At 31.4% G+C, this 22830-nt stretch overlaps 1 protein-coding gene and 4 long non-coding RNA genes across 11 annotated transcripts; 2 read left to right on the forward strand and 3 right to left on the reverse strand.

The window, feature by feature from the left end:
• Window positions 1-3346, forward strand: LOC107930528 (uncharacterized). Of its 7 annotated transcripts, none has more exons than XR_001693026.2 (6): window positions 18-165; window positions 711-1360; window positions 1444-1765; window positions 1842-1972; window positions 2064-2131; window positions 2872-3346. XR_001693026.2 is itself a non-coding variant. In XM_016862198.2 (5 exons), the coding sequence occupies exons 2-5, from the start codon at window positions 1218-1220 to the stop codon at window positions 2906-2908; spliced, it is 633 nt and encodes a 210-aa protein (XP_016717687.1). In that variant the 5' UTR covers window positions 1-165; window positions 711-1217; the 3' UTR covers window positions 2909-3346. The 7 variants fall into 7 exon arrangements, 2 of the variants coding, with proteins under 2 accessions (XP_016717687.1, XP_040970794.1); XR_005928251.1 differs by adding an exon at window positions 2650-2696 and having other exon boundaries at window positions 27-1360; XM_016862198.2 differs by lacking the exon at window positions 2064-2131 and having other exon boundaries at window positions 1-165.
• A 166-nt stretch (window positions 3347-3512) lies between these two features.
• Window positions 3513-5152, reverse strand: LOC107930530 (uncharacterized). The gene is made up of 2 exons (XR_001693030.2): window positions 4310-5152; window positions 3513-3978 (listed from the first exon to the last, which is right to left on the reverse strand). It is a non-coding gene; the product is annotated as an uncharacterized lncRNA (long non-coding RNA).
• A 7779-nt stretch (window positions 5153-12931) lies between these two features.
• Window positions 12932-14108, reverse strand: LOC107930533 (uncharacterized). Its single transcript, XR_001693031.2, has 2 exons — window positions 13580-14108; window positions 12932-13265 (listed from the first exon to the last, which is right to left on the reverse strand). It is a non-coding gene; the product is annotated as an uncharacterized lncRNA (long non-coding RNA).
• A 1981-nt stretch (window positions 14109-16089) lies between these two features.
• On the forward strand, window positions 16090-19538 carry LOC107930543 (uncharacterized). Its single transcript, XR_001693034.2, has 7 exons — window positions 16090-16280; window positions 16365-16409; window positions 16631-16803; window positions 16888-17018; window positions 17110-17177; window positions 17874-18949; window positions 19053-19538. It is a non-coding gene; the product is annotated as an uncharacterized lncRNA (long non-coding RNA).
• A 110-nt stretch (window positions 19539-19648) lies between these two features.
• Window positions 19649-21321, reverse strand: LOC107930542 (uncharacterized). The gene is made up of 3 exons (XR_001693032.2): window positions 21054-21321; window positions 20290-20721; window positions 19649-20209 (listed from the first exon to the last, which is right to left on the reverse strand). It is a non-coding gene; the product is annotated as an uncharacterized lncRNA (long non-coding RNA).
• Between the last annotated feature and the right edge of the window lie 1509 nt (window positions 21322-22830).

Raw genomic sequence — 22830 nt, forward strand, 5'->3', positions numbered from 1 at the left:
AAACCGCTCGAGCACGGTTCATGAAACAATACAATAGAAGCCTAGTCCCTAAAAATTCAGAAGAAACTGTTTTGTTTTCAATCTCTTCTATATTCAATCCTACTTGTCCTCGAAGCTGTCAGTAAATCAATTTTTGGTTTTGGGTTTTTGCTTCTTGATTAATCGGTGAGTTCTTTTCGTTCTTCAATCACTTAATGCATCGTTTTGTTTTTTATTAATGTTTAATGTTATATTGAAGTCATTGTTAAAGATTGTTTCTTTGGTTAAGTCTTTGAATGAGAGATACATGAATTTTAAGTTTTGAATTCAGTGTTAAAGTGTCTCAAAGCTTGAATTCCCAGTTATTTTAGTTTTCTTCAACTTTATTGGAGTTAACTATTTAGCCCTAGAATAGGAGTGTAATTCATGGATTAGAAAGCGATGAACTTTTTTTTGTGCCATTGATGTAGGGTGTTGGAGATTCATACTAATTTACATGTGATTTAAGTGTTTAGAAAAATAGTTAATTGTTAAGGGTTAGAATGGGATTTATATGATAGTCCTATTTATTCAGTAGTAATGCCATACTCATATGTTGATTTTAGTCAATTGTGTTTAGGGTTTATCTATGATAACATCTTATTTATTCAGTCAAATAGACACACAATTATTATAACAGTTCAACAAATTTATATTATACTATAGTGATTTTTGTTTCTGGTTTGCTATAGGCCCACAGCTATGGATGCACCACATTGTGTTATCAATGTTTATAATTTAGATACGGATAAGGTTGTCTTAAAGTTTTTAAATGAAGAAATTTCTTCAACTTTTCTTCCTTATGAAGATGAGACAGCAGCTCTTAGAATGTACAAGTTCTTAGTTAAGTATGCCAATGATGATGACTTACTCAGGTGTCATCAAATCATATATTATGAAAAGAAATGGCTGCTTGCGTTTGAAGATTGTTTAAATGTAATGGAATTTTTTGACAAACAGAAGAGTAATTGGGAACGTAGGCGCTCACAGAGGAGTAGGGCTAGCTGGTTTAGTTATATTAGGAGAGATTTTGTAGAGATATTTCAAGATGCTGCCCGTATTTAGGTTAGAAAAGCGGGTAGAAGTAGCTGTCAAAGCATATTTATACGGAAACCCCAATTAAATGTTTGTTTATTACGAGGAAGTGTTCTGAATGTCGGGTAAAAGTTTTACCCAATTTAGATGGACTGAAGAGCAAGATGAATGATGATATTGAAGAGCTTAAAAAATTGATGGACGTCATCATAAATTACCCGTTCGGATCAGATAAACCAGATTATGATCGTTTCAATTTGTCTCCTGAACTGAGATGTTTTCTTCATTATCTCAATTCTGAATTTTTGTAAGTTGATTGATCTTTCGTATTTTTATTTTAATTTCATAGTTTTTTTAGGTTTACTTACATGTTTATGTCCACATTGACAGGGAAAACGTGAGCCCTAGGTGCTTACTTGATTCGCCTTTTATTTGGGGGGACGCTGATAAGTATCGGTTTCTTATCAGTCTGGATTATCTCCTAAATAGCGAAGTATTTAAGCTTGAATCTTTTAATGATGCTTTAACTACGTTTGCAAGTACTAATTTGATTCACTGGGTACGTGCTTTGTATAACAAACGGGTGCTGTATAAAGTATATTACCATAGTCAAATGAGTTACAATGTCTCGAGGACTGCTGCTGTTGTACGATTCTGCTCAAATGTTTTCTGGCATTACAATAATTATGCAATTGAATGCGGGGAAAGAAAAGTAAGATTTCGATATTTCTGATAATATTCTATTTAGTTTTGTTTCAAAATTCTACTTAAATTGTTTATTTTTGTAGATTGGCAAGATTAGTATCGTGAGAAAGTTGAGCGAGGCCCTGTCAAATTTATTTATCGATCTATTTGACTGTTGTATCAAGTATGCATGCAACTTGGAAGATTTGCATCAACCCGAAATGCGTGAAGCACTGTAAGGAATATATAAATTTTTTATAATTATTGTAAATTTATTTTTGTAATTCATATTAAATGAATAATGTTATATTAATGTTTTGACATAGGAAATGAGTTTTTTGCAAACCTTTGACTTCTGAATACCGATACTGACACATAGACAAAGCAGAGAAAAGTAAGTTAAAACTACAAAAGGAACAAGTTTTAAAGATGCCTCAATATTGTGTAAGCTCATATATAGTGTGCATGTACAATTTCACATTTATGGTACAAGGTGTTATCATGTTGTATGCATATGCAGTGCATGATGATGTTGTGGAAGCATTTCTATTTATGTTCTCACTGTTAGGTAGACCGATTTAGAAGAATTCAGCTTTTTCTTCTGTTCCTTGTCCTTTTTTTTTTCAGATTCTCAATGTATAGTACGAAGATATGAAAGTAGGGGTGAATTCTGGCCTATTGTTTGTTTTGTTTTTGTATGAATTTTGTCAGTATATATGACTGGCTTCTTGTTTGTTTTGTTTTTTTAAGTTTTGGTTTATACCCAAATCGCAAATATGTTTTATTGTGTCTAAGTGCATAATAAAATCATGTTGGAGCCTTTGTATGAATTTAATTTGTAGTGTAATGTTAGTTGCTTTGGATTACTGGCAGTTTCCTGTCATGTTATTGATGTAATTTCTGTTTATGTAGATCTCTGGTGCTGCACATTTTTTTTTTTGTTGGAAGTCTTTCAATCAGTTAGGGTCTTCTTTTCATAATGCTGTTATTGTTTTCTCACTTTTACATTTAAACAAAAGATTTTGATATTTACTTCTGATAACATGTTTATTTTGTATATTTTACGTGTTCAAATCAATTTATTCTTGAACTAATTCCTGTTAATTGGTGAATTTTATGTTTAAATCTTGTCAGGAACGAAATTCGGATGCAGGAATTCAAAGACAAGTAGAGAAGGATTAAATTGGAGCATGAGCAATAGAAGAGGGGTCTAATTAGAAATTTAGAGATATTTAAGGGTTGATTAGGTTTTTGATTTTTTAAAAATTATATTTAGAAAAGAAAATCTAATATTTTATTTCATGTAAATAGTGGGTAGGTGGTTTAGCCTAATTTTAGTATAGGGTGTATGGTGGACTTAGAAAAATACACTTCGAATACTTGAAAATTCAATGTGGGCTTGGTAGATTAGCATACCTAGCTCTCCAAGTGGTTTAGTTTTCCTAATCATCTCCCAGTTGTAGGTAGAGTGGTTGCTTCTCAACTTAGCCTTCCCACAAGAAAATCTGGATTTATTTCAATCTATGTTTTGAATGCGGTAATTACAAATTTAGGATTGGATTCCTTTGAATTTTTAATGTTTTCAATTTGATACTTAAGTTTTATTTTATCTTAATTAAGTACTTGATTTTGATGTTCAATTTGATAGAAATTTCTTACTCTAAATATTGAAATCAAACTTCAGTACTTAATGGTGCAAATAATCTTTTACCATTTTCAGCACTGAAACCAGATTTAGGTACTTGCAAAATCCAACATTAAATGTATACAATTGGTAAAAACGAATCAAGATGCTCGTTGCGATTTGTATTACATAATATAAGCCAAAATTTCACGAATAAGCTAAGGAGAAAACGAGTCTCCAATCTTCAATCAGCGAACACAACAGTGCTAAACCAAATTCTAAAAACCTTTCACGGTCTTACTGTTCAAATCATCTTCAACCCTCATCCCTCACTATCACCATAGCCGTTCACCCATTACCTTACGAAAACCAACACACCCTCATTACTATCATTTTCTGAAGCTCTACCCATTATTAAACCCATACCATTGCCCTCAACTTCCATCACCAAATATCAGCACCACCACTCTGCTCGCTCCGTTTGTAGCTATATAGTTTGACCCTGTTTTTATGCCTTATGTTTCCGAGAGTCTCAACCTCGGTGTTCAAGCATTTTTTTATAATCAAGTGATCTTCTGAAGTAGAATCTTTTGTTGTTCTGCTCTATAGTTTTTTTACTGCAACAACATCCTAAATACAGTGAAACACGCAAGGCAGAACAAACAACAAAGAAAAAACAAAAGAGCAATAGCAGACAAAAGCAAAAAAACAAAAAGAATCTTGTAACTTCGGCTATAAAAGAGGCCATAACAGACCATGTGTTTTTCTGAGACACAAGAGAGAAATCAAATACGAAAAAAAGAGAATCGAATACAAATATAGAGAAAAATAATCGGAAATAAAAAAAGGTGGGTCTTTTTATTCTTTCATTCTTCTTCTTTATTTTTTTTACTTGCGTTTTTTTAAAAAATAAACATAAAATAAGAAAAAAGGGGGCCGAAAACTCACCTGACTTCTCGTATTCTGCCGCCGTGAGTGGCCTAGGTCTGTCATCTCCGATGAAAGATGCCTTTAAACTAGGGAAGCCGAAAAAACCCAAAAAAGAAAACTTTTTATTTTCCAGCCGCCATGGGCCGCGGCGCTATTGCGGGTAATCAGCGTCTGTCACGGTAGCCCGGCGACCGGAGCCTTCCCCAGAGTTACGCCGGACTGAGAAGGCTTGAGAGAAAATGAGAGGCCATCTTCTTTTTTTAAGAACAAAAGGAAAATAATTTTTTTTTTGTAAAATTTTAACTTATATACCCTATGCAATTTGAGAATCAATTTTAGACACCAAAACGGCTTCGTTTTGCCATAACCCGATTCGGTCCGACTCGAAAGTGGCTAGATCCTGTGTTTCTGTGACTAATGGGCTATTTTTGCTCCCGGACCTGCGGATTTTATGGCCTATTGCAATTTAGTCCCATTTCCTTTTTTTTAATTTTAAATTTACCTATAATTTTAGTTTTATTTCATTTTAGTCCTCTTGAGAATGGCGTCGGTTTGGGGACAGGGAGTAATTCCCAATTTAGTCCTCTCTCCTTTGCACAAATTTTATTTTAGTCCTAATTTCTTTCTTTTTTTCTTTTAAATTTGGCCATTCAATTTTAGTTCATTTTTAATTTAGTCCTTCGACTTGCCAGATGAAATGCTGCGCTTAAGGATAGGGAATATTTCCCAGTTTGGTCCCTATTTTTCATTCGTATGTTGCAATTTAGTCCCATATGTTGGTCCCTATTTTTCATTCTTGATTATTTCTTGAAATTTTTGTGTTTTTGTGACTTTTACAACTAAGTCTTATTGTTGAATTCATTAGTTTTTGATTCTATGAAAGAAATTGAAAGTTTCTATACATATGTGCTGGAAGTATATGATGATTTGGTATGGAATTAGAGCTTTAAATTGTTTATATGTTGATTTTATTGTAAGAATTGAATAGAAAGTGAATGTTTGGGACCTAATTGTAAAAGAGTTTGAAGTTAGAGTTTTATGTGGAAATTCTGAAATTCAATAGTTATGAAATAACTTATAATGTTTAGGAAAAATATTAATTGAGAAAATTATCTTAATTGAGGGGTTAATTGAACAATGACTGAATTGTATGAATTGTGAAATTTGGAGCAAAATGGAAATCAACATTTTGCACTAAAACTGTTTTGGACAGCAGCAGTAGTCTAACTTTGAAAAATCACCAAAAATTGTAGAAATGGAATTATAGGATGAATAAAATATGAAATTAAAGATTATTGAGTCTAGTTTCTTATAGAAGAAATAATGTAAGCAATGGAATTGTAAATCATGAGATATGATAAATTTTGTGAGACAATGTTAGAATGATTTCGGGTTCCCCTATTCTTACTTTGTAAAATCATAAAAAAAAATTGATAAAAATAATTAGGGGCTTAAATTTATATTTTTAGAATCCTGAATGAGCCTATTTTCAAGAAAAACAAACGGGAACATCATTCAAATCCTGTACAAGGCGATAATTAATTTTTAGTGAAGAAGGGTCGGAACTGTCAGACAACAGAACAGGGGAGATTTCAATGAATAAACTGTATTAATTGGCCTAACCCAAAATTATGAAAATTTTATGGTAAGAATATATGTGAATCTAGTTTCTTGAAAAATTTATGGATCTTAATTTGGAGTTCTGTAGCTCAAGATAAAAATAATTTAGTGAGTATGACACAGATGGACAGCTTGAATATTCACAGAAGTAGATAGTGAAAATTATAGATAATGTTACCTACAAGTGTGTTGTTTATACTAAGGATGTGGATGGAGAGGAGGAGGAGAAAAATATGCAAAAATATATGAATGACTCGTGTATAAATTGATCACATGCCCGATTATAATCGATAAGTGTTGAATTAGAAACGATATAATGTTTTATTTGGAATATTTATTATGAAATTATGATTATCGCTATAATACAAAAATCGAACTTGTGAGTTTATATAACTAAATTTAGTGACCATTTGTTAATATTATTAAATTTCAATATTATTTTATGAATGGTGATTAATATTTATGTATGTTAATTGTTGAAAATAAGTAAATTATGTACAAAAGTTATGAAATTAAACTGAGAATTTCGGAGGAACGGAGTGTAGGAAATGAGTACAATCTTTCAGTGAAAAAGATGAATTGACGGTAAATTACCCAAGTAAACCGAGATTCAACATTTGTTGCGAATTCTTGTGTTTGCTTTCCATTTAGCTCTTACGAGCTTCCGTTAACTCATATGAGTTTCAGTTAACCCTTTTGGGGTTTCAGTTCAGCTCTGATGAGCTTCAGTTAGCCTTCAGGCTTCCGTTTAGCACTTATGTGCTTCAGCTAGATTTCGGGCTTCAGATCACGATGTATTCAAATCCGTAAGCTGTTCCTTGGATGGACAAGTTGGTAAGTCGTAAATGTAACATGTGGAAAAAGAAATGTAAGTAATGTTATCATTATTATTATTGAGCTCAATTATGTGATTTTATCATTCAAAGATTGTGTTTGACAGGATATGTTAGTAAATTATGAGTATGTGAATCAAAGTAACAGAATTTAAACACCTAATGAGGTTGAGCTGATTCACACGAATTTGTCATTTGAAATTGTGATTCACAGGAAGAAACAGTGAATTACATGCTTATCAATGGTTACACATAATTATCTGAAAAATAAGAAAAATGACGGTTATTGATATATAGAAATGTAAGACATTGATATATGAATGTGGAATATGTTTGATAAATGTGTTCATTCTTAACTATGGAATTATGTACCTCATGTGTGCTATTTGCATAAAGATGATATTTCAAATACTTTAGTGAGTAAAGCTTAAATATGAAATAGTATGAAATCGAGATAAGTTGTTATGAAAATATATTTAAATTATCTATAAGTGTTTTGTACTCCTCGGTAATGCCTCGTACTCTGTTCCGGCAACAGATACGGGTAGGGGGTGTTACATTGTGCATGTCAGCGGGTACTCATATAATTCGTATTTTTACTTTACATACATGTACATATGTGTTATACAGAACTTGGTCATAACATCGACATGGATCCTACAGGCTTGCTAGGGACAACTACCTGAGGAGTTCATTGATGCTGTTGCAGCAGATCTAAAAGCAAGACTTTGTTAAGCATAATTTTGAACATGGTAACCTAACCATCGAAGTTCTTTGTGCTTGTTTTGCCCCTCCACCTTGTTTAGACCAATTTATTGGGAAGATAAACATATGAAATTAACTTATTTGTGTAATTGTCAAGTGAAAAACGTTTTATTAGCAAGTTGCACATTTTGCAATAGATGTTTTAACTTGGATAAATATGAGAAAAAAAATTTAATAGCATGTGTTGTGCTTCTTGATGTTTGCTTTGGTGACGGGTCCTTGTAATACATACATACATACAGAGGAAGCAAAGCTATTGGAAGCTATGCAATGATTTTATATACATGTTGTGTGTTGCCATAAAGCAGTTTATAGTGATTTAAATTCCTTAGGTCCTTACAAAAGAGAGAATCTACAAGCAACTAATCAGCAAAATTTAATCAAAAGAGAAAAGCTTTAAGTTGTTATGATTCTACCTCTTCTGATTGGTTCTTTGTGACATGTGATGCTTCTTTGGTCTTTGTTGAAAACTTGTAAGGATCTATTAAGCAAGGGTCAGACAATTAAGCAAGGGTCTGTCTGAATCAACAATTGAACAACCTCATTCATTGTTGGACGTTGAGATGGATTCTTACATGTACAACACATTGCGATACTAAGAACTTGAATCATCTCATCCTAAAATGACCCCAAGTTCTTGTCTATGACCTTCATTACCCATTCCTTTGTATCCAGCTTTGTTGTAACCCAATATACAATGTTCTTATACTCTCTGAAATCGGCATCCACTGGTTTCTTCCCTGTTATTAGTTCCATCAACACCAGCCCAAAACTATAAAAACATCGCACTTCGTTGTCGCTTTATTCTAATATGCATATTCTGTCATAACCAACAATCACATTCAGTTCAACAACAACAAAAAAGAATTAAAAAAACTAGTTTATATGAAATAACATGATGTGTCTTACCAGGGGTTAAGTAACCATGTGTGCCTGCTATGTTGTAAAGGTTGAATCTTTATTGGCTATTCCAAAATTGGCAACTTTGGGTTGGTAATTGATATCAAATAGAACTACCTATAATCTTTTTTAACTTATAAATAGGAGGATAATGTGCTTCAGCACACTTGAATCTACGTTCTCTTGCATTGACAATAATACTATGTCGTCAATTGAGATAAGACTTAATCGACTTACATCTATCAATTAATAGAATTGATTTTGGTTTCTAAATGTTTATATATTTTTTATTCTTAAACACTTTTTCTTTTTTCTTAATAATAAAAATTTATAAATAAAAGTAATAAATATTTTATCGAAAAAATATTCAAATTTACATCAATCTTTGTAAATTATTTTATGTAAATCAAGATAATATTGCATAAAGAAGTCTGTAGCGACGTAAAAATTTTAGCTTAGCTTGGTCGCTAATTGTGGCGATTTATTGAAAAAAAGTTTGAAATTTGACGTTTGATTTTTGAAATAAACAGGGAGTCGCCACCGATCCTTTTTCCTAGGTGTGATCGGACACCTATTAGATCTCTTATTAAAACAAATAAAAGGCTGAGTTTAGGTCTACGTTAAAATCCAGAGAAATTTTAGGGTTCGGGAGTCGGTTACGTGCGAGGAAGGTATTAGCACCCTCGCGACGCCCAAAATTGGTATCTTATAAACAAGTGTTGTCTTAATTTTCAAAATTGCGAGTTCAAAGTAACATTGAATCGTGACCGAGTAAAACACGAGAAATTTCAAGCTTCGTTTTCTTTTGAGAATGATATACCGTTTTAACACGAGTCGATTGATATTCACCCAACATAGCGGTGAAATCGATGACATAGTGTTTAAATCGGTACATTGCCTTGCTTATTGAAATAAAAACACGAATAAGTATGTTTGAAACAATGTAAAGCAAATTAATAAATAAAAATAAGCAAAAAGACAGGTCTAGAAGCATATTGAAGCAAATATAAGTGTGACAATAATATTACAAACAATGAAGATACATGTGATACTAGAATAAAACATGAAATAGAAGTAATGAATGTATACACATGATATTAAGAGTATGTATGTAAACTATATATAATGTTTGGAGTGTATACCTAAGATAGTAAAAATATAACTAGTAACAATAAAATATTTACATAATATATACATATATATATAAAACAATATTTAAAAAGGTATATATATACGTATGATAAAACAAATGTATTAATATTAATAATAAATATAATAGGGGTAAAAATAAATATATACACATAATATATACGTAATATAGTACTAAGAATATATATACATATACAATATAGTATTTAAAAATATATACATAATATTTACATATATATAAAATAAATATTGAAAAATGTATGCACATAAGAAATATATACACCAATATATAATAATAAAAGAAACAAATAATACAAAATATTGGAATGAAATGATGAAAACTACTATATATACATATACACGTATGTAATAATAGTATTAATAACAATAATAAGGATTATATAAAAATACATACCTGAGATAGCATGAGAAATGTACACATAAATTAGCATATGAAACTAACTAATAGAGTATAGACATATACATATATATAATAAAAAATGTATGCACCCAATAAAATAAGAAAATGATACATTTATGATAAGTACATGAAAACATCTATACATATATGTAAACTATAACAATAACATTAAAAGTAAGTAATAATAGTGAAAATAATAAGAATAATATGGTATTAAGAGTATAAGAATATAATATTGAGAGTATATGTACATATAATAAAACACACTAATATTAATACTAATAATAAGGATAATATAGAAAAATATATATATGAAATAGTACAAAAATGTATAACTAATGATATTGAAATATATACATAATAATAGTATTACAAGTGTACACATAGCATTAAAAATATATACATAATATGGCGATGAAAAATACATACGTAATATAGTATTAAAATATTTACATAACATTTACATATTAGAGATAATAATGTTAAAAGTACCTATTAATAATATTATACAAATATAATAATAAATAATAATAATAATAACAATAATAGCAATAATAATAAAGATGTAAGAGAAAGTATGACATAATAATAAGGTAAGGAAAGTAAAATATAATATATTAAATATAATAAGTATAATAGTAAATATAATAATGTTAAAAAAATATCATACATAAAGAGTATATATATACATATATAATAAAATATACACTAATATTTATAAATGATAATCAAATAATATTTAAAATGAAACAAAATAACGAAAATAATACGAAAATAAACTAAAATCTAAAAAAGGACTAAATTTTGAATAAAAACAAAGTTCTGGGGCAATTTTAAAGAGAAATAAAGAAAAAGGATCGAAATGTCATACGCGCATAACCTAGGAGGACTAAAATAGAAAATATTCCTTCCCATTAAAACACAAGATATCAGTGGGGATTAAATTGAAAAGCGCAACAACTTCCTGGGGCAAATTTTAAAATAATAAAAAACTTGATTGCAAAGGCTTGAAAAAGTGGAGGGGCTAAAAGTGCAATTAGCCCCTCCAATGAAAAACACGCGGATCCTTGGAGCGGGTCGGGTCAACAAACGGGTTAAGCCAAAACGACGTCGTCTTGGGGCTTAAGTGTAGCCCCCAAAACGACGTCGTTTTGGGGGCTATAAATAGGCCAATTTTCAGAAAAAAAAATCATTTGAAGGGAGAAAAGAAAAAAAAAAGGTGAGGAAGAGAGAGGAGGGAGAGGGGGGCTGCCGACCAAGGGCCGGTCACCGATCCGATCGCCAGCGCCGACCACCGTGAAAAGGTAATTTTTTTTTACGTTTTATAATATTATTCCTTTATTTATTTTTATGTATTTACAGATACAGAAGAACTGATTTCGAAAATAAAATGAAAAAAAAAATAGAAAATTCACCTTAGGTTTTAGTTTGATTTGATGCTATTCTACTGCTTTGATGTTTGGAATTATTCTTGTATTTGCTCTGCTAGTATTTAAAACAAAGAAAAATCCTTTGTATTCATAGAAAAAATTTTCCCTTTTGTTTTGATTTCTTCTCGGCTTTATAGCCGATTACAACAGTAGAAAAATATTGTTTTTCTTTGTCATTCTCTATTTGTCTGCTTCTGCCTTGGTGCTTGCTTCACTTTGCAGGTGTCAGATGACCCTCAGAGGCGTGGTGGCGTGCGTGGTGGCTCCGCATGCAAAGGGCGTGGTGGCGTGCGCGGTGGCTCCGCATGCAAAGGGCGTGGTGGCCGACATGGTGGCATGGAGAGCTGGGGTGCCAGGGTATGGGGCTGATGGCTGGTGTCAAAATAAGTAGAAGCCAAAAATGGGGCTAGGGTTTCGGTTGTAAATGGGCTAGTTTAGGTGGGCTTGGGTAGGTTTAGTTTGGGTTAATTTTATTGGATAATGGGTTTTGGGGAAGGGTTAGCTGATAGGTTGTTGGGGATGGGTTGAGGTTTAAGTGGGTTAATGGTTTTTTGTAAAAATGTAAATGGGTCATGGGTCATGGAGTTTAATGTAAATGGGCCAAAATTGGCCTATAACAAAGTCAATATTCAAAAACTGATCATGCATTTATTATATAAATATTGAATTGATTTTATTTGTAGAACTTCCAATTTCTAATACTAAAAACTTTAAATAATTGATATATTTAATTTAATTTAAATTTTTTAATTATATTTCACCGATATATTTTTTTATGTTGGGTTCAGAAACCCACTAAAAGAGCCCATTCTCCGAAAAAATCAAAAATCCCTGAACAGTGTAACTTCCTAAAAACCCCGTCTGCTACCCTTTCCTCTCCCCGAGTCCCACTATTCAGCTCTCATCAATTGGGTTCTCTCTGGCTCCGTCGCTCTAATCCGTCGACGAATCCCGCAACCTGATCGCCAACCAAGTAAGTCTCCCTCCCTTTTCAAACAGTCAGTTGCTAAGTTATGTGCTAGGAAATGAGTGAATTGATTTTGCCGATAGACTTGTATATTTGTATCTCAAGAGTCTGAATCTGTTTATATGTGGCTTGATATCCCAAATACACTCCAACCTCTGATTTATTTGGTTTGTCTTTATGAGGGTTTTACTTCCCCAAAGCAACCCAGCCTAGTCAAATAGTTTTCCTGCTTGCTAATGAGTATGGTTTCTGTTTTGTTAGTAGTTTTATTTTTATTCAGATGGCTGATTTATATGATAGTCTGATTTGTTAAGTAGCAATGCCATACTCACATGTTGATTATAACATAGTCAATTGGGCATCTGTAATCGCCCAATTTAGCCGTTTAGCCGAAATTAAATTGAAGCCACAGGTCCAAATTTTTACCCATTACCTAAATTTTATTGATCCAAAATTAAATTCAAGCCCAGGTAAATTAAACCAAAATAGAGACCAATAAAAATCCAAATTAGTCCATAAATACAAGCCAATTCTAAATAAAAATTTGAGCCCAAATTAAGCCTAATAACCAAATAAATAGTCCATTTACAATAAACCCAAAATCAAATATCCAAATACAATAGCAGACGGGTTTAAATCACTAAACATAGGCCAGAAACATTTAGCCTAGACCTAAATTGGGTATGACCCAAAACCTAAAAAGAATAACCTAAAACCCAAATTGGGTGTGACCCGAAACCTAAATCGGGCTAATTATGGACACACAATAATCGGGTAACTCGAATAGCATCTGGGCGACGCGAGAAGGTTCTGGAACACCTCGGTTCTTTGCTCGCACGAGTGTTTCTCCGGTCGGTTTTGGTCCTGCGCACGCGTGAGTACTCCTACACTGAAGATACATGCAAAATCAGCGAATAGTGTAGAATATTGTAGAAGAAAGAAAACGCAATGTGTATCTCGTTTTCATCCGATTATAAATAGAGAGAAAATCAATTGTAAACGGATTCCGGATCCCACTTTCAATATTACGCATATTAGATATCAAATACAAAAAGAATATTGAGCAGCCAAAGAATCTATTTCTTTTTCGAAAGGTAGATAAAGTTTTCTTAGATCTACATTTTTTTTTATTTTTTGGTGTTGCATGCAAATAATAGAATAAAGAAAGGTCTCACCTTAGCAAATACTCCACCGAAATCTTACCTTCTTCGTCGCAATCGAAGCAAAGGGTAGGTTTCGAGGTTGAAAATAGGCATCAATGGAAATCGGCGTCTCTCTTCTTCGTTTTAATCGAAGCTGGAAGAGTCGATAGTTTTAAAGCTTCAAGGATCGGCTTTGGGAAACCAAGATTCCTCAGTTCTATTGTAGATTTGGGGGTACAAATCTGGTTTAGCCGAGAGAAGGGATTAGCGGGAGGAAGAAGAAGACTTTTTTTCTATTAAACTGTTTTTTTTTTTTTTAGAAACTGATTTAATTTAAGGAAATTAATTTAGGTTTAATTAAACCTTTTGGAATAACGTGTCGGTTCCCATATTGACCCAATGACCCGACCCATGGAAGGCTAAATCTGCGCCTCTTGGTCTTTGAGGGTACATTTATTTGGCTGGTCCCTTTATTTCATGCAATTGTTCAATTAAATCCAATCATTCCCATTTTGTAATTCAGCCTAGGCATTTTGCACTGAATTCATTTCAATCATTCAACGCATTGTTTAAATTTTTGGAATATTTATATGTTTAATCTCTTATTATTTGTATATATTTTATTTTAATCATCATAATTATTATATAGTTTATTTGTTATAAATTGTATATATGTATTTGACTTTACGTTATATACGTTCTTAGATTTATTATTATATTTCTTTAAAAGATTTTCTATTAAATTATGTTTTATTTAATTTAATTATTTTTTGTAAGTTATCAACATATACATTTTATTTGAATTCGATTTTGGAATTTCATGAATATATTTTTATTATTTTTTGAGTCATTTGGTATATCAATAATTTATATTTTATAAATGTTATATTTTACATATTTGTATTTATTTGATTATCTTTAAATTATTTATCTATTTTTAAGTATTTTCTTATATATTGATTTTAAATATTTCTCTTCTTTTAAAATGTTAATATTATTTATATACATATATTTATACATATTGTAATTTGAATACTCCGTATATATTATTATTATATTGAATATGTTTTTTTGTTAGATTTCCATTGTTTATAAAATTCATTTCAAATTGAATTATGTGACAATCTTTTAAAACTTTTGATATTTATTATTAGTTTTGGTGTTAAATCCATGTTAAATTCTTTTACTTAATTTTAAATTGAAGTCTATAGATTTAATGATTTGTATACTATTAATTTGTATTTTGTAAGTTCTGAAGGTTTATTGATCTATGTTTATAATTCATGGGTATCAATTGTAAATTCGTTGTTACGTGCTATTATTCATATTCATATGATGTAATTTTAGTTATTAGTGATTTATTTTTATTGATAAGCAATCTTGTATTACATATTTATTCCATGATTATTCATTATATTATAATTTCACATTTCTAACCCAAATATCTATTTGATTTCAAACTAAACACGAAAGCCGATTTCAATTTAAAAATTTTTTTTAAATAATTTTAAAATAAGGTAATATTTGGGTATTCGGGAAAATTGAAAGATTATGCCCTAACGTGTTGGGTGTAATTTTTCTTTTGACTCAAATAACCAAATACCCTTTTAATTATAGTTTTTTTTAAAATATAATCTCGGTATTGAAAGATTTGAAATGTTATATCCTAACGTGCTGGACGTAACATTTTGTTCTTTCAAAATGAGTGAATCTTAAAATTCAATTCAAAGTATTCAAATATTCTTTAAGAGAAATCACATTTTAAATCTTTTCAAAATTTTCAATATTGGGACAATTCTTAATCAAAATGGTACCAATTTTGGGCATATGAGGGTGCTATTCCATTCTTATATGTAACCGGCTTCCAAACTCTATACTTTTTCACGTGGACTAAATTTTTTTCACAAGGTGATCCAATCACACCTAAATAAAAGGATTGGTGGCGACTCCCATATTTTTTAAGTCAATCCCGTTTTCCAAAACCCTAAAAAAAATTGTTTCGACAGCATTTATGATAACATCTTATTTATTCAGTCAAATAGGCACACAATTATTATAACATTTCAATTAATTTACATTATACTATAGTCATTTTTGTTTCTGATTTGATGTAGGCCCACAGCTATGGATGTACCACATTGTGTTATCAATGATTATAATTCAGATACGTATAAGGGTGTCTTAGAGTTTTTAAATGAAAATATTCCTTCAACTTTTATTCCTTATGAAGACCAGACAGCAGCCCATAGAATGTACCGATTCTTAGTTGAGAATGCGAATGATGATGACTTACTCAGGTGTTATTAAATCATATGTCATAAAAATAAATGGCTGCTTGCATTTGAAGACTGTTTAAATGTAATGGAATTTTTTAAAAAACAGGAGAGTAATTGAGAAGCTAGGTGTTCAAGTAGGAGTAGGGCTAACTGGTTTAGCTATATTAGGAGGGATTTTGTGAAGATTTTTCAAGATGCTGCCCGTATTTGGGCTAGAAAAGCGGATAGAAGTAGCTGTAAAAGTATTTATACAGAAAACCCGATTAAACGCTTGTTTATTACGAGGAATGGTTCGGAATGCCGGGTAAAGGTTTTACCCAATTTAGATGGACCAAAGAGCCAGATGAATGATGATATTGATGAGCTGAAAAATTTGATGGATGTCATCATAAATTTTCCGTTTGGATCAAATAAGCCAGATTACGATCATTTCAATTTATATCCTGAACTGAGATGTTTTCTTCGTCATCTCAGTTCTGAACTATTGTAAGTTGATTGATCTTTCGTATCTTTATTTTAATTTCATAGTGTTTTTTGGGTTTACTTAAATTTTTATGTCCACATTGATAGGAACCACATGAGCCCCAAGTGCTTACTTGATTCGCCTTTTATTTGGTGAGGCGCTGATAAGTGTCGATTTCTTATCAATCTGGATTATGATAAGTGTCGATTTCTTAGCAATCTGGATTATGATAAGTGTCGATTTCTGAATTATGATAAGTGTCGATTTCTTAGCAATCTGGATTATGATAAGTGTCGATTTCTAATCAATCTGGATTATCTCCTAAAGAGAGAAGTTTTCGAGGTTCGACGTTTTAATAGTTCTTTAAATGCAGATGCTAATGTAGATGACTGGGTACATGCTTTGTATAACAACCAGATGCTGTATAAAGTATATGACTATTGTCCAAAGAGTTACAGTTCGTCGGGGGGTGCTGCTATTATAAGATACTGCTCCAATGTTTTCCGGCATTACAATGATTATGCAATTGACTTCGGGGAAAGAACAGTAAGATTTCAATATTTCGATATTTCTGATAATATTCTATTTACTTTTGTTACTAAATTCTACTTAAATTGTTTATTTTCGTAGATTGGCAAGATTGGGATCGTGAGAAAGTTGAGGGAGGGCCTGTCAAATTTATTTATCGATCTATTTGACTGTTGTATCAATCATGCATGCGACGTGAAATTTTTGTATCCACCCAACAAACATGGAGTAGTGTAAGGAATATATAAAATTTTTATAATTACTGTAAATTTGTTTTTGTAATCCATACTAAATGAATAATGTTATATTAATGTTTTAACATAGGACACGAGTTTTTTGCGAACCTTTGGCTTCTGAATACCGAGACTGACACATTGACAAAGCAAAGAAAAGTAAGTTAAAACTACAAAAGGAACAAGTTTTAAAGATGCCTCAATATTGTGTAAGCTCATACATAGTGTGCATATACAATTTCACATTTATGGTACAAGTTGTATGCATATGCAGTGTATGATGATGTTGTGGAAGCATTTCTATTTATGTTTTCACTGTTAGGTAGACTGATTTTGAAGAATTCAGCTTTTACTTCTGTTCCTTGTCTTTTTTTTTTCAAATTCTCAATGTATACGTACGAAAATATGAAAGTGGGGGAGAATTCTAGCCTATTGTTTGTTTTGTTTTTTTAAGTTTTGGTTTATACTCAAATCACAAATATGTTTTATTGTGTCTAAGTGCATAATGAAATTCTCGTTGGAACCTTTGTATGAATTTAATTTGTAGTGTAATGTTAGTTGCTTTGGAGTACTGACGGTTTCCTGTCATGTTTGTCATGTTATTGATGTAATTTTATTGACATAATATCTGTTTATGTAGATCTCTGGTGCTGCACTTTTTTTTTTGAAGTCTTTCAATTAATTTGGGTCTTCTTTTCATAATACTGTTATTGTTTTCTCACTTTTACATTTAAACAAAGGATTTTGGTATTTACTTCTAATAGCATGTTTATTTTGTATATTTTATGTGTTCAAATCAATTTTTCTTGAATTAATTCCTGTTAATTGGTGAATTTTATGTTTAAATCTTGTCAGGAACAAAATTCGGATGTGCTCTAATTCAAAGACAAGTAGAGAAGGATTAAATTGGAGCATGAACAATAGAAGAGGGGTCTAATTAGAAATTTAGAGATATTTAAGGGTTGATTAGGTTTTTGATTTTTTTAAAAATTATATTTAGAAAATAAAATCTAATATTTTATTTCATGTAAATAATGGGTAGGTGGTTTAGCCTAATTTTAGTATAGGGTGTATGGTGGACTTAGAAAAATACACTTCGAATACTTGAAAATTCAATGTGGGCTTGGTCGATTAGCATACCTAGCCCTCTAAGTGGTTTAGTTTTCCTAATCATCTCCCAGTTGTAGGTAGAGTGGTTGCTTCTCAACTTAGCCTTCCCACAAGAAAATCTGGATTTATTTCAATCTATGTTTTGAATGCGGTAATTATAAATTTTGGATTCGATTCCTTTGAATTTTAAATGTTTTTAATTTGATACTTAAGTTTTGTTTTATCTCAATTAAGTACTTAATTTTGATGTTTAATTTGATAGAAATGTCTTACTCTAAATATTGAAATCTGACTTCAGTACTTAATGGTGAAAACAATCTTTTACCATTTTCAGCACCGAAACCAGATTTAGATACTTGCGAAATCCAACATTAAATGTATACAATTGGTAAAAACGAATTAAGATGCTCTTTGCGATTTGTATTACATAATATAAGCCAAAATTTCACCAATAAGCTAAGGAGAAAAAGAGTCTCCAATCTTCAATCAGCGAACACGACAGTGCTAAACCAAATTCTAAAAACCCTTCACGGTCTAACTGTTCAAATCATCTTCAACCCTCATCCCTTACCATCGCCATAGCCATTAACCCATTACTTTACGAAAACCAACACACCCACATTACTATCATTTTCTGAAGCTCTACCCATTATTAAACCCATCACCATTGCCCTCAACTTCCATCACCAAATACCAGCACCAGCACTCTGCTCGCTCCGTTTGTGGCGGCGCTCAATTTCTGTTTTGCTAGTAGGATGAACCAGAGAAAAAAAAAAGAGCCTTTTCAGTTAAGCCCAGCAGCAACATTACTTTGGGCTTTGGTATAATCTCTTCCTCCCTCATTTATTTTTCCAGCTCAATATTTAACATGGACTTTGTTTGGAATAATTGAATTAAATATGTCTCATTGATTTGCGTTTTCAGATGGCTGCATCTTTTTGTCTCGTTTCTACTTCTAATAGTCTGGGAATAGTGATAGTAAACAACTTGGTGACACCAGTTGACCGGGGTGTTCGACATTTGTTTCGTTTCCGTAAAATTGTTTGTAGACCTCAATGATCAACGACAAAGTCTGATCACAGAATAAGCTCGAGTGCAAAATACTGTTGAAACGGCTGAAAGGTATACTCAAACTCAAGTAATCGAGAAATATGTAGAAGATTGGCTGACTGATGCAACGAATGTCTTGAAAAATGTGGAGACTTTGGAACGTAGAGTAGAAGAAAATAAAAAATGTTTACGTTGCTTTCCTAATTTATGGTGGCAATATAGACTATGTAAGGCTATAGAGGATGAGGTACTATCCAGCAAGAGGCATATCAATTGGTCTAAATTTGAAAAAATGGGGCATCGTGTCCAGACTCCTATTATAGAATTCTTAGCATCTAAGCATATAGTACCTTCTAAATCTGTGTGTTGCTTTTAATGAGATAAAAGAAGGCATTGAAGGATAATAAAGTGCAAAAGATCGGAGGATGATGTTATGTAATACATACATACATACAGAGAAAACAAAGCCATTGGAAGCTATGCAATGATTTCATATACATGCTGTGTGTTGCCATAAAGCAGTTTATAGTGATTTAAATTCCTTAGGTCCTTACAAGAGAAGAAAACGGAAAGAGAGAATCTACAAGCTACTATTCAGCAAAATTTAATCAAAAGAGAAAAAGCTTTAAGTTGTTATGATTCTACCTCTTCTGATTGGTTCTCTGTGACATTTGATGCTTCTCTGGTCTTTGTTGAAAACTTGTAAGGATCTATTAAGCAAGGGTCTGTCTGAATCAACAATTGAACAACCTCATTCATTGTCGGATGTCAAGATGTAGTCTTACATGTACAACACATTGCAATTCTAAGAACTTGAATCATCTCATCCTTAAATGACCCCAACAGGTTCTTGTTTATGACCTCCATTGCCCCTTCCTTTGTATCCAGCTTTGTTGTAACCCAATATACAATGTTCTTATACTCTCCGAAATCGGCATCCACTGGTTTCTTCCCTGTTATTAGTTCCATCAACACCACCCCGAAACTATAAACATCGCACGTCGTTGTCGCTTTATTCGAATATGCATATTCTGTCATAACCAACAATCACATTAAGTTCAACAACAACAAAAAGAAAAAAAAACATATGAAATAACATGACGTGTCTTACCAGGGGCTAAGTAACCATATGTGCCTGCTATGATTGTAGAGCAATACTTTGGCTATTCCGAAATCGGCAACTTTGGGTTGGTAATTGATATCAAGTAGGATGTTGGTTGATTTGATGTCTCTATGAATGATAGGTGGTAATAGACCATGGTGAAGGTATGCTAAGACTTGTGCAACCCCAAGTGCGATTTGATGTGGGTTTGGCCAATCTAAATGGAACCATCCTTTATGAAGAGCATCCCAAAGGTTTCCATTCGGCATGTAGTCGTAAACCAATACATGACAATCGAAGTTTGAAAAGTAGCTATATAGTTTGACCCTGTTTTTATGCCTTATGTTTCCGAGAGTCTCGACCTCGGTGTTCAAGCATTTTTTTATAATCAATTGATCTTCTAAAGTAGAATCTTTTGTTGTTCTGCTCCATAGTTTTTTACTGCAACAACATCCTATACACAGTGAAACACGCAAGGCAGAACAAACAACAAAGAAAAACAAAAGAACAGTAGCAGACAAAAGCAAAAAAAAAACAAAAAAGAATCTTGTAACTTCCGCTATAAAAGAGGCCATAACAGACCATGTATTTTGAGACACAAGAGAGAAATCAAATACGAAAAAAAGAGAATAGAATACACAAATAGAGAAAAATAATCGAAAATATAAAAAGGTGGGTCTTTTTATTCTTTCATTCTTCTTCTTTATTTTTTTTTGCTTGCGTTTTTTTTAAAAAATAAACATAAAATAAGGAAAAAGGGGTCAAAAACTCACCTGACTCCTCATATTCCGCCGCAGTGAGTGGCCTAGGTCTATCATCTCTGATGAAAGATGACACCTTTAAACTAAGGAAGCCGAAAAAACCCCAAAAAAGAAAGCTTTTTATTTTCCGGCCATCGTGGGCCGCGGCGCCATCGCCTGTAATCAGCGGCCGTCAGGGTGGCCCAGCGACCAGAGCCTTCGCCGGAGTTTACGCCAGACTGAGAAGGCTTGAGAGAAAATGAGAGGGCATCTTTTTTTTTTTTAAGAATAAAAGGAAAATGATTTTTTTTGTAAAATTTTAATTTATATAGTCTATGCAAAACCGCGTCGTTTTGGAAGTCAATTTCAAACGCCAAAACGGCGTCATTTTGATATAACCCGATCCGATCTGACTCGAAAGTGGCTAGATCCCATGTTTCCGTGACTAATGGGCTATTTTTACTCCCGGTCCTTCGGATTTTATGGCCTAATGCAATTTAGTCCCATTTTTTTTTTTTAAATTTTAAATTTACCTATAATTTTAGTTTTATTTCATTGAGAATGGCGTCATTTTGGGGATAGGGAGTAATTCCCAATTTAGTCCTCTCTCCTTTGGTCGAATTTTATTTTAGTCCTAATTTCTTTCTTTTTTTCTTTTAAATTTGGCCATTCAATTTTAGTTCATTTTTAATTTAGTCTTTCGACTTGCCAGATGAAATGCTGCGCTTAAGGACAGGGAATATTTCCCGGTTTGGTCCCTATTTTTCATTCGTGTGTTGCAATTTAGTCCCATATGTTGTTTTTATCCCGGTTTCTCCTCTAAAATTTTATTTAAGTTTCATTTTAGTCCTTGTTATATAATTTCTGCTCTTCCTAGATTATTATTTTTATATATTTTATATTTTATTTTTTTATAGTTTTATTTTATTTAGTTATTTACTTATGTACTTAGTTATTACTTCTTGGTTCTTTAATATTTAAAATTGTCTTTATTTTTCTTTTATCGTATATTCATTTTTCATTTTTCTTTTTCTTTTTGCCTTTATTGTTATTAGTATTATTTTATTTATTATTATTATTCTATTATCATCAATATATATATTTTTACGTATGCTTTTATTGGCACATTTTATTATTAGTGTCATTATTATTATTATTTTATTTATTTTGTTATTTTACTATTTCTTTTATTATTTTTGGCCTTTCCATGTCATGCATCTCTCATTTTATTTATTTTGGGTTACTATTCGTATGATATGATTATTATTATTGTATTATTGTTGTAGTATTCCTTTATTTACTTGCTATTCATTATTCTAATATTTTACTCCACTTAGTCGTTTTATATTATTGCATTATCATTATACTATACGTTATATTTAAATGTTTATCTATTTTTATATTATGCCCCAATAAAATAAATATATCATTTTAAATGTTACAGTTAAAATAGGTATCTAGTGTCACATGGGTTGCACAACTATCATTACTAAAAAAATTAATTTTTTATTTAATAAATAATATATCAATATAACATAATACTAATAAGATAATATTATTAGTAATTTATAAAAATGAAATTTTATATATAAATCAACATAAAATGAATAGCCGAGTTAATTGATTTTTATTAAAATGAAAAATGAAAATAAACAAATAAACAGTCCCTATAAATAACCAACAATTCAATACTACATAGAAATAAAATAAAGAAAACCGAGTTTCAGTGAGATAGCTAAAGAAAAGGAAAATCACACACAACACTTTGTCTGCTATTAGACACAAACAAGATAGAAGAGAGAGAAACTGT

The sequence above is a fragment of the Gossypium hirsutum genome, chromosome A06, assembly GCF_007990345.1.
Source record: "Gossypium hirsutum isolate 1008001.06 chromosome A06, Gossypium_hirsutum_v2.1, whole genome shotgun sequence".
In the NCBI taxonomy this organism is placed as follows: domain Eukaryota; kingdom Viridiplantae; phylum Streptophyta; class Magnoliopsida; order Malvales; family Malvaceae; genus Gossypium; species Gossypium hirsutum.